Genomic DNA, 13,790 nt, shown 5'->3' with positions numbered 1-13,790 from the left:
ACCAAGGTGTCTGATACTGTGATTGGCAGATAAAATCTCTGATCTTCCAATTCTATCTTTTATATCAAGAGGACTAGATTTTTATATAAAAATAAAAAATAAAATTCTTTGAAGCATTTATTAGCTAAGAACCAGCTGCCTAAAATATAACAGGATCAATAAGATAAATTAATCAGTATTCGCCACATTCATCAGGGTTGACGTCGAAGGTGTAGTTCTTCCAGCGGGAGGAGTTGACGAGGGCCTCGCTGACGGTGTTGAACTTCCACACGACGTGCTGCGCGGGAGACGGGGATGAGCACAGCTTGCGCTGGTCTAGCAGACTGGCAGCGCGACGTCTTGCATCTGGAGATAGGGGGCATAGTCCCCGGACGGATCCTGGGACTCGCACCTCCTGTAAAGTAAATAAGCTGATGTAAATTGCGATAAATCCCGACCCACGGCATTTGATAAAGTGTGAATCATCGCATCATGCGGCCGTCATGAGTCATGACTAACGAAACGCCTAGAACATGCTAATAGCCTATTTAAGCAATGATTTAAAACCCTGCGTTTCCCAGGAGTCTTGCGTCGCCACCAGCCGCGGAGGCAAGCTAGGAGGCGGGCCCCCTGCGTACGGCACCGCTGCACCAGCCCACTCTTACGAGAACCACTTGCTGAGGCTGATACCGCGGCCGCTGATGTAGCGGCCAGCTCTTCAATGCTTTTATGCTGGAAAGTTTAAAAAACCCATTCTTAAATTAACTCTTATCTTCATTGCTAGAAAGTTCAGCATCACAACTAGACCAAACAATAATGATAAAAACGGAAGTAACCTGAACAGGTTCTTCGATGCGTGGTGAATTCTCATCAGACGTTGGCATAGCCATTAGTTCAACTTCTTGCATGGACATGCATTTAGTATCTTGTAATATGGGGTCACCATCATCATCCGAACATTGGTCGTAGTCACCTGAAATATTATGATGATGTTACGTTACAAATTTCATTTTATAGAAACTATTCCCAACAAATAACTGAATAACGTCATTTTCAATAGCACTTACGATTTAGTGTTAAATAGGTATTTTCATAAAAAGCAACGTCATCGTTTTTCATAGATTTTTCATTTCCTTGCTGTTCAACTTCCTGTAAATGGATTTGTAAGTTCAGAGGTTTCTATTTATTTTGCTGATTAATATCCAAGTTATCTTACCTCTGTTATTTCAGTCACTACAGATGTAGATCCATAACCCTTGTTAGTTGGTTCATTGTCTTCGCAAAAAGCCATATCTTTGCCAAAGTCTGCTGTGAATGCATCCGACAAAAAGGAATATCCAGAATGGTCTGTACTTGGAGATTTTTGCCCTGTGGGCTCTATGGTCGTTAGATCTTCACCAAAAGCTATACCGAGGGCAGTGTTTACGTAGGATTCCATTATTTTTGTCATAGCTTCAGTCAACAAATCATTGGAATCACTTCGAATATTCTCGGTGTCATTATCATCGCATATTATGACACGTTCGACTTCACTCATATCAAACAGATGGTTGATAAACATAGAAGTTGATTTTGTCAATTCATTCTGGCGCTAAAAGGTGATTTTAAATAATAATTTTACTTTTTTAAATAATAACCCATTTACATAAGCATTAATAATAAACATACCAAATCGTTTTCTTCGTCACCTTGGCCTATGAAACTAGTTTCATTCAACACTTGGTAGATTTCGTCTGAAATAAAAATTGCACTGTACAATTTTAGAATTTTACATTTAGTAAACGAATAAAGAAAATCTTTTATCCTACATTATAAATTCGTGATTACTCAATGAAAAATTACATAGCTCTTGTCAGCGAAAATATAGCGTTCTATTATTGGAACCATTCTCTCAACCGGAGCATATTTTTTCAATACCTTGACCTCTTTTGTTTATACGTTTTCTCTGAATCAAGTACCTGCTACTTTCTGAGGGGTCGACGTAGCAACGACATTAGGGGCCGAATCCGTATTGTTTTGTACGGCTTCTTCGTCTCCTTTGGTTGCAGTGAGGGTATCGTCGCCCTCAATCTCCTCTATCAATGGACCACTTCTTAGATTTTTCAACATTGCCAAGTAACGCCATGGTTGTCCTAAGATTTTTGGAATAAAATCAAGAAATCAATTTTTTTTATTGAACCGGTAGGTCAAAGTTTAGATGAAAAATAGAATTAAACTCAAAAAATCTTGTATAGGCTTTGTTTATGTACCTGATTCAGTAGCAGCATTCGCTATGACATACGCTTCATCCAGAACTTGACTTACAAGGTGTACCGCAAGGAGCCCTGCGATTCGCGGATCACAGTTCGAATCTCCGTCTAAACATTAAAAATCAGGGCTTAATATTGTTTTCTTAAAAAATTATAAATAAAAATACAGAACAAAGAATATTAATAATAAATCAGGAATAAAAACCACACCTTCCTTGTTTGTCATTTTGCGAATTTTCGATGACAGATTCGTGACGCGTTTCGTGTTTGTGTTGAGTTTTTTTATAAACAGCCAGCAATTAGTAACATATAACGATGTAACTTTTTTTAAACTTCGGCTTTGAAGAGGTTTATAGGCATTGGACTGCCAATTTGAATAAAATAATCGCTTTTCTGTAAGCTTTTTTCTAATTAATATATCTCTTCAGGGCTCTATATCCTAACCAGAGGTCAGCCGGCACATAAATCTTTATTTACCTATTCGATAACCCCAATATTTAAAATCGAGATGTGTAGTTAGATCATGCTTTCGCTAGGTAGGTAGAGTTCTTAAGAGAACGGTGTGTGTCAACTTCACATATTCCAATAAATCTCAGCTCTTAATCCAACTTTACTAAATAACTTTAGCAGCAGCAAATAACATCGACTGAGTGACATTGTGCCCACACATCAGTAGAAACAATCTACAAAGTGGCAACTGTTAACTGTTTAGTGCGGGCGCTCCCACCGCTCTATTTATAAATTGCCGCTAAGTGAACATTGATATCAACCCAATCTAGTTAATTCAACACCGTTAGCTGGGCTAATAAACAGCTTTTAGACGGGGTCATACATAACTACATCTGTTCCGCTTGGTTTGCATGGATGGATTTTTTTTCTACATGTTAGAGATGACTGTAGGAAGTATTGTTGAGTTCATATTCTTTCGACAGCGATACAGCAGTCTTCATTTAAAGGCTATTTAATAGCTTAGCTACATCGAATACGTTTGGAATTGTTGTCATGTTAGAAATTTGTTTCCGAATAATTAATCTAAAGTTAGAGCCATAACACCCATCACAGAGCGTACCTATATGGTAATAAACCCATGCATCTTTAAGGACATATTTTTATAATGACAATTAGTCCAATCAACGAGGCGTTTGTAACCCGAATAATTCGTCCGTCAATGAAACTTGGCACATGGTGAAAGTAGGTAATATAGATCATAGATATGCAAAAATCCAACAAAATTTTTTTTGGGAAGTTATGTTTTTTGACCTAAACATGATAATCGTTAATAACTCTCTATGTAAAAATTCTCAGCCTGAAATTCTTTCTGTATACGTACCTATGTACTACTTAGAATATGTATGTAAAAGAATCCAACACTTTTTCGATTTCAGAGATACCTGAAATTTAACTTTTAACATTTTGCACTATAACTTCTACTGAAAAATTGCTCTGCTGATTTTTATTTTTTAATACGCTTTTATATGTTCAAATACATAGCTTTTCACAGTAATCCAATAGATTTTCCTTTACTATGTTATAGTTCTTATTTTTACGTAATTACGTCGTGTGAATAATTGCTCCGTCCATTTTTATACATCTATTGGCCATTTGATAATATATTAAAACAGATTTATCAATAATCCAACAAATTTTCGAACGTTAACTATACTTTTAATGATATAATGCACGCGGGCAATGTAGTTCGCGGGCTAAAGTCAGCGATACGCTCTTATTACTACTCCCGTAAGGTTGACATTTCAAGTAACAGAAGGTAGACGCGTATCCATAGCGAGTTTTTCACCATACGCCTTAATTTTAAGTAAGTATTTGGTTTAATTATGTACTAACATAGCGATTGTAGTAGGTACCTAGATAATCGACATACCTAAATATTAAACAAGCTTATTTCACGTAATTACGTAAATTCTATTTACACTTATTTACCTCTCTTAAAAATAACACTGGGTGATTAAATTTTATCAAAATTACAAACTAAACATGCATTGTCAAAAGTTACATAAAAACATAAAGTTATTATTCCTTCCTTCCAAAAACGGTTCTGTTTGACGTGACGGTGACGGCATCACGCATCTCTTTTTATTACACCAATTTGCTGCTAGTGACATCTCGCTCGCTCAGTCATTTGTTGCTCTATTCTAGCTAGGTAGGTGTAATAAAAAACCTAAACTTTATGCATGCATAAATACAATGAAATAAAAACTTATCTTAACAAAACACACGTCATAGGTATTCAAAAACCATTTTATAGCCGATATTCAATGAATTTAGTTTCGTATCGCTGAGTATTGCAATTTGAGGGTTCGATTCAATGATATTATATAAAAACAAAAGCAGATATGTTATAAGCGCTCGCGCTGTGAATACTCAAATACGTCCCAATTGGGACGTCTTGTGTTTAGTCTTCGTGTGGCCTGCGTCGTGCGCAATCGCGTGCGTACCACACCGTAAGTTCCTGTGTTCTTACCAAAATGAATAAAAAATGCCATCGTGTGTGTTTCGAAAGTGTACCAATTATGACTCTAAAGTAAACAAAATACAAGGGATCTCTTACCACATGTGATTATGCAAAATTATTTAGTATTTATATTTTCAATTATTTATGCAAACAATCCAGACGCCATGCGCCATGTTCAAGTTAAGAAAGAGAAAGCGATCTTGTTTTGACGTTAGAGCGATAAGGATGCGTGCGCTGCGGACATAGATTAGTTAGTGCAGAATCGTTAAAACTATAGCTATCTCTTTCATTTGCGTGCTATTTCGTATCTTTTGTTTCACTTATCAGTTACATTTGTCAATGTGTGCAATTTGGAATAGCTCGGCACGGATTCAAATCGTAATTTCTATGAACGTAACATATCTATAGTTCTTTAATATCATTGGTTCGATTGCTATAATTATTTGCATGTAACATTTTTGGAACTTTACATACTGTTCACGACGACTACGAATTCTTCCCGCAGAACCCTAATAAACATAAAGAAACCGCAGCAAATACATATACGCACTTATTATAGCTATCTGGGGGCACGGCAGTGCCCCCACCAAGTCGAGCAAAAAAGCGGCACGGCCGTACCATCCTTTTCTCGAAGCAATTCAGGCCATTTTCGACCGCCTGTAACTTCGTTGTGGATAAAACTAGAAGGCTGAATTTTCATTAGCTATGCAGGCATTGTAAAGACACGGTATATTTAAAATTTCATTCAATTTGAACCAGTAGTTTAAGAATTATAACGGGTCAAAGTTACTTAATTTTGTCACTCACTGACTCACTGACTCACTGACTCACTGACTCACCGATCATCAAAATTCTAAGGCACTTCTAGCAGACCTAGAAGCTTCAAATTTGGAATATAAGTAGTGTTTGGTGTATGAATCAAGGAAAAACTAAAATATTTGGGGGCACGGTAGTGCAACCGCCAAGTCGAGTAAAATTTTTCAATTTCGGTCCAGTTTTCTAGATACATAACTGCTGTCTACAAAATACAAAAAGAAATGAGATTTGGGGGCACGGTAGTGCAACCGCCAAGTCGCGTAAAATTTTTCAATTTCGGTCCAGTTTTCTAGATACATAACTGCTGTCTACAAAATACAAAAGAGAAAGAAAACACGTGTAAATTAAATTATTTAGTGCGATGGCCAAGTCAATAATTTATGTAAAACGTTAAAGATTTCCTGGCCTGGACTTGGTATTACATGGATCTCACAACTTTTTACCGTAGAACAACTGAGTTGCGAGACTTGGTTTTTTTGACAAGTATTGTTTTTGATGGGATAGATATGTTATAAATCATCGGCGCGCGGCAAGTATTTGAAAAGAAAGAGACAGTGCGAGCGCACAAATGACAGAGATAGCACGCGCGCCCGCGATAACCGACCGTAGCGCGTAAGAAATAAGGCTCATATCCGGACGCCTTAAAACTTTGTTTACGAGTCCCGCGCGTTAGAGCAAGTACTCGCGTCTTGCAGAAAGCGGGCGAACCGTCGATTTTCTAGTCTGTTAGTAGGCGAGCTGGAGCGGTATATAAACCGGCCGCCGGACCGATTCGTCAATCATAGTAGGGAATTTAGTTCAAGAACCCCTCCACTTTGGTATAGAAGGCTCATTTTTGCACCAGTTGTTCTTTGGGTGCTCCTGAGTAGATTTCCGTCGGTAGACATCGGGAGCCCCCCCTGTGGTAGCAGGGGGAGGGGGGGCAAGTTTCCTTCTGCCGCGCTTCACTTTAAGGCCCATATCTTCAAAACTATAGGTATTAGGGCAAGTGTTGTGTCATTTCCAGTTATTTAAAGGATGGCGAATTCATTTCTAGAACAAACTTTTTGCCTTTTCATAAAAAAAAATAGAAATATTGAGAAAAAATCACAAAAACCAAAAAGTATTTTTTTTAAATAAACGTCGTTTACTTTTAAACCATTGGAGATAATCTAATAAAAAAAATATGTTCTGAAAGCTACATTTACCAGGATTATAAATATATACCATTGTATGGTACTTTTTTCGAAAAAAGGAGGTTAAAAAATTTTTTTCTTCAGGACACAGCGGGTGAATTTTACTGCGCGTCGGAAAAAAATATTTATTTTATCCATGAATTCATACTATTTGGTTCATAAGCAAGTAAGGATTATTATTTTAGAATTTATTTATAGTTCCTGGCACATCAAGGTAACATGATTTGTATTTTTTCTTCAATTAATTTTGAACTCTATGTGTAAGACATAAGGTTGAAAATAGCTTAAATACATTTTAATATTGAAAATATCATAAGAATAAAGAACTAAATAAAGAACTTGAATTTGTCTAAACGTCTAATGATTATTATTATTATTATTTTAATTAACACTTTCTACATACTTTTGTACCAGTGATTTAACGGAAAGGTAAGTGTGAGAAAAGTGAGGATTGATAATCATAGTACGGAAGATTATTTTTAGCACAAAGGCTACGGCTGAGACCATTATAGTTGTTCGTTCAGACAGCACCAGCTTCTGCACTACTTCTTGCACTTACATCTCACCATTTTCAGGCAAGCTTCGGCAGCTACAGGCAAATCGGTCCATGTAGGCTCCATGTTGCTATCGACTCTGGTCCACCCCCAACCAGTCGGGTAAAGGGAAGACTGAGTCGGTTGCTTGCTGTCAAGGCTCGTATCGCGGAACTCCGTAACAATCAGTGGGATGATCTACTTAAAGAAATCTCGCCATCTCACCAAGCCTATTGGAAGTTGACGAGAGCCTTTAAGTCCGACACCGTAGCGTCCACGCCACCGCTTTTACGTCCCGATCAAACGCTTGCGTTTGACGACGACGCCAAAGCCGAATGTCTAGCCGACAGTCTAGAAGCACAGTGCTCCCCCAGTACCCTCCCAGTAGACTCTGCCCACCTCCGCATGGTGGACAGCGAAGTCGAACGTAGAGCCGCCCTCCCTCCGACCACAACCCTAGACCCGACCAACGTCGACGAGGTGCGAACGATAATCAAAGGTTTCCGTCCCAACAAAGCCCCCGGCCCGGACCGTATCTCTAATAGAGTCTTACGCGCCCTGCCCGCCCCCCTAGTATACCTCTTAGTTGCTATTTTCAACGCGACCATGTCACACTGCATTTTTCCCGACGCGTGGAAAGATGCAGAAGTCATTGGCATCCCGAAGCCCGGTAAGAAACTGGCTGACCCCACAAGCTACAGACCCATCAGTCTCTTAAAGACCATGGGTAAGTTATACGAACGTATAATTGTTTCTCGATTAAGAGATTATGTTTTTTCTAATAATCTCTTAATAAACGAACAGTTTGGCTTCCGCGCCTCACATTCCTGCGTACAACAGGTGCACCGCTTAACGGAGCACATACTTAGCGGCCTCACTGCTAAGCCACCCGTAGGGACAGGAGTGCTATTCTTCGACGTAGCGAAGGCATTCGATAAAGTTTGCACAATGGCTTGATTTACAAGCTTTACGAACTCGGTGTGCCGGACAGTCTCGTGGACATCTTACGTGACTTTTTATCGAATCGCACCTTTCGTTACCGAGTAGATGGCTCCCTCTCCTCCCCCCGCCCCATAAGAGCCGGAGTCCCCCAGGGCTCCGTGCTCTCGCCCATCCTCTTTTCATTGTACGTCAATGACATCCCCAAATATTCGAATACGGATTTAGCCCTCTTTGCGGACGACACCGCACTCTACAAGTCCGGACGTAATCGGAATTACGTCATCTTGGCGCTCCAACGCGCAGTCACACAATTAGGCGAATGGTTCAGGAAGTGGCGTATCGAGGTAAATCCCGAAAAAAGTGCAGCAGTGTACTTTTCTAGGGCTTTGTCTGCGAAACGTCCTCCGGTTCGCACTCGTCCTAATGTCCCCACCCATTTCACCTTATTTGACCAAACTATTCCTTGGAAAAGTGAGGCCAAATACTTAGGTGTCACTCTCGACCAGAGATTATCGTTCGCTCCGCACCTCAGACGCGTCTTGAGCCGTGCGAACCACTACATCCACCGACTCTACCACCTAGTTGGAAGGAAAAGTAAATTGTCACTTAGAAATAAGTTGACAATTTACAAAACCTGCATCCGTCCAGTGTTGACTTACGCCAGTCCGGTGTTTGCTCACACTTCCTGCACAGACCTTAAGAAATTCCAGACCCTCCAAAACAAATTCTTACGCCGAGCCGCGGATGCCCCGTGGTTCGTGCGTAATACGAATCTCCATAGAGATTTCGAGATCCCATCGATCGATCACTTTATGAAAGAAGCCTCTCGCCGCTACTTTGATAAAGCGATCAACCACAAGAACCCTCTTATCGTTAGCGCCGCCACGTATACACCCCAGAAAGATGTCGCTGCCCAATACTGACGACCTAGGCATGTCCTAGACGACCCGGACGATCCTTACCGAATTTCTGAACACAGACATCACTGCCTTAAGCACGCCAACTACTCCACAACACAGTAGCTCGTTACACCGTACTCGCCGGCGAGTACGAGGCCCTGCCTTCCATTTCGGACGGTACAGACATGTACCGGGCCGGTTCTCCCCAATCCGTCCCCCGGACACGGCCTGAGCCGAGGTCCGAGCCTACCGTGGCGCCCTCAGGCCGCGTCCGTAGTCCCCTCGATCGGGCCCACTAGAGTGAGCCCGCCGTAGGCTGGACTTTGGTCCAACACCGCGGTGGGCAACCCTCTAGTTGGGTTCGCCACTGATCGGGCGCCTTATGCGCTCGATACGGCCCGATCGCGAACGTCGGTCTGCGACTAACGCGGACGAGCCTGGGCTTCGCTTCGCGAAGCCCACACTCGGCCTCGTCGGCACGCGCACCGACGATCGCCAAACGGCTAGAGTACCTTCTGTACTCGCCACTCTGCCCGGTGAAGCTGGAAAAGCTCTTCAAGCTACCAGCGCGCGTCCCTTCAAAAAAAAAAAAATCCTTACTTGCTTATGAACCAAATAGTATGAATTCATGGATAAAACAAATTTTTTTTTCCGACGCGCAGTAAAATTCGCCCGCTGTGTCCTGAAGAAAAAAATTTTTTCACCTACTTTTTTCGAAAAAAGTACCATACACTGGTATATATTTATAATCCTGGTAAATGTAGCTTTCAGAACATATTTTTTTTATTAGATTATCTCCAATGGTTTAAAAGTAAACGACGTTTATTTAAAAAAAAACTTTTTTGTTTTTGTGATTTTTTCTCAATATTTCTATTTTTTTGTATGAAAAGGCAAAAAGTTTGTTCTAGAAATGAATTCGCCATCCTTTAGTTATCCGAAAATGACATCACACTTGAACTAATACCTATAGTTTTGAAGATATGGGCCTTAAAGTGAAGCGCGGCAGAAGGAAACTTGCCCCCCCTCCCCCTGCTACCACAGGGGGGGCTCCCGATGTCTACCGACGGAAATCTACTCAGGAGCACCCAAAGAACAACTGGTGCAAAAATGAGCCTTCTATACCAAAGTGGAGGGGTCTCCATTAGGGCATGAATATCGGAATCTCGGAATCTCGTAATATCGGAATCTCGGACTGCGAGATCCGATATTTCAATTCCGATATTGAGCGACCCAATATCGTAATATCGGAATCAGATAAAAGTTTTAATTGAGATTTTAAACAAAGCGTTTAAACTCGCCACAACCTGCCACAAAGCCCAAAGTACATGATTGGCAAAGACCAATGATTTTCTCATGTCTCTCACCCTCACTTTTTGTTCCACTGCAAATATTTTAATATCTTTACTATTTGTGGTTAATTTAACTTGTTCTAAATCAATTTTAGCATTTGCCATAGGTACTTGGTCAACAAAGAACGACATCTCAACTCCCTTTCAAACATTAATTTTACTGGACTATGGACCGTCAGTTCTGCGTACTAACTACTATGTGCCCTGCCCATTGCCACTTCAGCTTGCTAATCCGTCGGGCTATGTCAGCGACCTTAGTTAGTTTACGGAGCTCCTCATTTCTGATTAGATCTCGGAAAGAAACACCAAGCTTATCCCTCTCCATAGCACGTTGTGCCCTATATTCAAAGGCCACGTTTTCGAGCCGTATATCATCACTGGTAACACACACAAATTGAAGACTTTCGTCTTCGTATTCGACGATTTACCTCTTTCTCGAAATTGCATCTAACTACCTAGCTGATCGTTTGTCTGAGATAGACATATACTTACTTGTCAACAATCTCGAGAATCGAGCTCCTAACCGAAACTGGGTAAGGAGCAACATGGACATTCGACATAAGCTTCGTTTTTTCCATATTCATCCGAAGGCCTACCTGTTGGGAAACTTGATTAAGGTCTTCGAGCATTGTGATAAGGTCTTCCAACGGTTCTGCCTTAGTACGCAAAACAGACGGACGATGAGGCAGCAAGGTTCTGAAGTGGAGGCCACGTACTGGAAATCGCAGCGTAGGACTCATAACCACAAGGTGGACCGACGACCTCATAAAGGTAGCAGGAAGGCGCTGGATGCAGGCCGCCACCAACCGGCTATTGTGAAAATCAGCATCGGAGCCTGTGTTCAGCAGTGGACGTCCTATGGCTGACATGATGATGATGATGGCCCGTGGTTTTGTGAGTTGTACATCGATAATCAAAAAGGAACAAATTACAAGCATATTCAAGTTTTTTACCACTCTCTACAATTTTTGTAGCACGTGATTTGAATGACTCTAAAATTCGTTCCGCCAACATAAAACAGGGTAATATAATAAAGGAGTAAAAGTTTGTTTGATACCTGTGATTTTACAAAAACACTTTAATTATTTGCTAGTCCATATAAGCTCATTATCAGTAACCATTCATTATCAGGTGATCCGTCTGCTCGTTTGCCTCTTGTCACATAAAAAACCAAATGCAATGGATACCCATAACATAAAAATGGTTTTAAAACTTCAATTTTATGAAGTGCTGTTTTGTACCAAATTAAAGATTTTGATTACAATCATTATTTTATTTTAAACAATCCAGAATTCTTACGAATATAACCAAATATTAATTTTATAGCACATGAACTCAATTCCGATATTAATATCGGAATTCCGATATTGAGATCTAATATCGGAATTCAATATCGGAATTGAAAATCTTCCGATATTACATGCCCTAGTCTCCATACAAATCATTGCACTAAATTCCCTACTATCAGTTCCACAATCAGTTTTACTCAAGACAGTTCTCCGAACAGATCAAGAGTGAACCTCCTCCGACCGAAGAGCTACAGGAAGACTTCTTACCGCGATAGAAGAATAGTGATTATATTGACGACTTCAGCATCAAAACCGGACGGTTTTTTTTTCGTTTTTATTTAACTTTTGCAGTGGCAGTCGAGCCTGAATCAAGGGAAGAGCCTGGATGCGGGCAGCGCAGGACCGTTCATTGTGGAAAACCTTGAGGGAGGCCTTTGTCCAGCAGTGGACGTCATTTGGCTGAAACGACGACGACGATTTAACTTTTGACAATGCATGCTTAGTTTGTGATTTTGGTTTTAATCACGTCACAGTGTTTTTAATTTATTATTCAGAAGCGTAAATTAGTGTGGATTACAATTATGTATTTGAAGAATAATAACCCCCTTACTAATAAAAAGTTACACAGTTGTTGAACACTGTTTTAAAATGACATTTCCATACTAAACGTCACTTTAAAACACTGTTCAACGAGCGTGTAAGTTTTATTAGTAAGGGGGTAAGTATTTATTTTTAATCGATTTTATAAATGTACAGTCAAAGAATTATTTCATCATAACAGCTATCATTTGCGCATGTCATGGATTATGTTCCCTGTCTGCAACAATTAGTAACTACTACAAACAACTAAAGCCCGGTCGCCGAGTACGTAGAATTTCGTCCAATGACCCATCTTTAGCAACTGTGCAGCATGCGGCCGCAGTGAGTGTGCGAGTGCGACAGCAATACAATTACGCGCGAGTGATAAGGATGGGTTTGTTACTTGAAATGTTAACCTTACGGGAGTAGTAATAAGAGTGTATCGCTGACTTTAGTCCGCGAACTACATTGCCCGCGTGCATTATATCATTAAAAGTATAGTTAACGTTCGAAAATTTGTTGGATTATTGATAAATCTGTTTTAATATATTATCAAATGGCCAATAGATGTATTAAAATTGACGGAGCAATTATTCACACGACGTAATTACGTAAAAATAAGAACTATAATATAGTAAAGGAAAATCTATTGGATTACTGTGAAAAGCTATGTATTTGAACATATAAAAGCGTATTAAAAAATAAAAATAGGCAGAGCAATTTTTCAGTAGAAGTTATAGTGCAAAATGTTAAAAGTTAAATTTCAGGTATCTCTGAAATCGAAAAAGTGTTGGATTCTTTTACATACATATTCTAAGTAGTACATAGGTACGTATACAGAAAGAATTTCAGGCTGAGAATTTTTACACAGAGAGTTATTAACGATTTTCATGTTTAGGTCAAAAAACATAACTTCCCAAAAAAAATTTTGTTGGATTTTTGCATATCTCTGATCTATATTACCTACTTTCACCATGTGCCAAGTTTCATTGACGGACGAATTATTCGGATGTCTCCATACAACGAATCTCCTCGTTGATTGGACTAAATGAAATCGTTCATCAAGTTAGGTATTGTGCATAAAGTTATGCTTTACATATACAAGTAGTTACCTACACAATCACTAAAAGTATTTACAAAGCTGTAATGATATATTTTGTTTACATAACGTCGCAAACGCCGACATAAATAAATATGACCTAATTTTCTAGTGATTTCTTGTACAGACGGCAGCTGAAGTTTCCATAACAACCGGAGGCTGCGCTGCGCGCACAGATCAATGAAAATTCTGTAGGGGTGCCACCATAACCGTTCTAACAGTTCTTCTCAATCACTGTAAATATTTGGGCGCAGTTTCTCATTCATGATTAGACGGCAAACTGTGGCGAATACCGAATTGCATTACAAGCTAACTTTCGAAGTTTCACTGGAAAAATTATCGGATATTGAGTTATTCAGGTCCTTATTTTTACTTATTGCCTATTACTATTGATTGATTTTCTATGTAAAT

The 13,790-nt window shown here is 39.8% G+C and overlaps 1 protein-coding gene across 1 annotated transcript; it reads right to left on the bottom strand.

The window, feature by feature from the left end:
• Nucleotides 1-104: 104 nt before the first annotated feature.
• LOC135076512 (uncharacterized) lies at nucleotides 105-2,504 on the bottom strand. Its single transcript, XM_063970967.1, has 9 exons — nucleotides 2,439-2,504; nucleotides 2,229-2,336; nucleotides 1,938-2,111; nucleotides 1,648-1,712; nucleotides 1,196-1,570; nucleotides 1,047-1,128; nucleotides 816-952; nucleotides 547-711; nucleotides 105-394 (listed from the first exon to the last, which is right to left on the bottom strand). The coding sequence occupies exons 1-9, from the start codon at nucleotides 2,452-2,454 to the stop codon at nucleotides 173-175; spliced, it is 1,344 nt and encodes a 447-aa protein (XP_063827037.1). The 5' UTR covers nucleotides 2,455-2,504; the 3' UTR covers nucleotides 105-172.
• Nucleotides 2,505-13,790: the final 11,286 nt, after the last annotated feature.

The sequence above is a fragment of the Ostrinia nubilalis genome, chromosome 12 (genome assembly GCF_963855985.1).
Source record: "Ostrinia nubilalis chromosome 12, ilOstNubi1.1, whole genome shotgun sequence".
NCBI lineage: Eukaryota > Metazoa > Arthropoda > Insecta > Lepidoptera > Crambidae > Ostrinia > Ostrinia nubilalis.
This window is presented reverse-complemented; position numbering and strand designations above follow the sequence as displayed.

Excerpts from the sequence above, each read along its gene's own strand:
- LOC135076512 (XM_063970967.1), bottom strand. Across the intron at positions 2,112-2,228 it reads GAATGCTGCTACTGAATCAG|GACAACCATGGCGTTACTTG; the intron begins GTACATAAACAA and ends CAAAAATCTTAG. Across the intron at positions 395-546 it reads AGACTCCTGGGAAACGCAGG|GAGGTGCGAGTCCCAGGATC; the intron begins GTTTTAAATCAT and ends TTTACTTTACAG.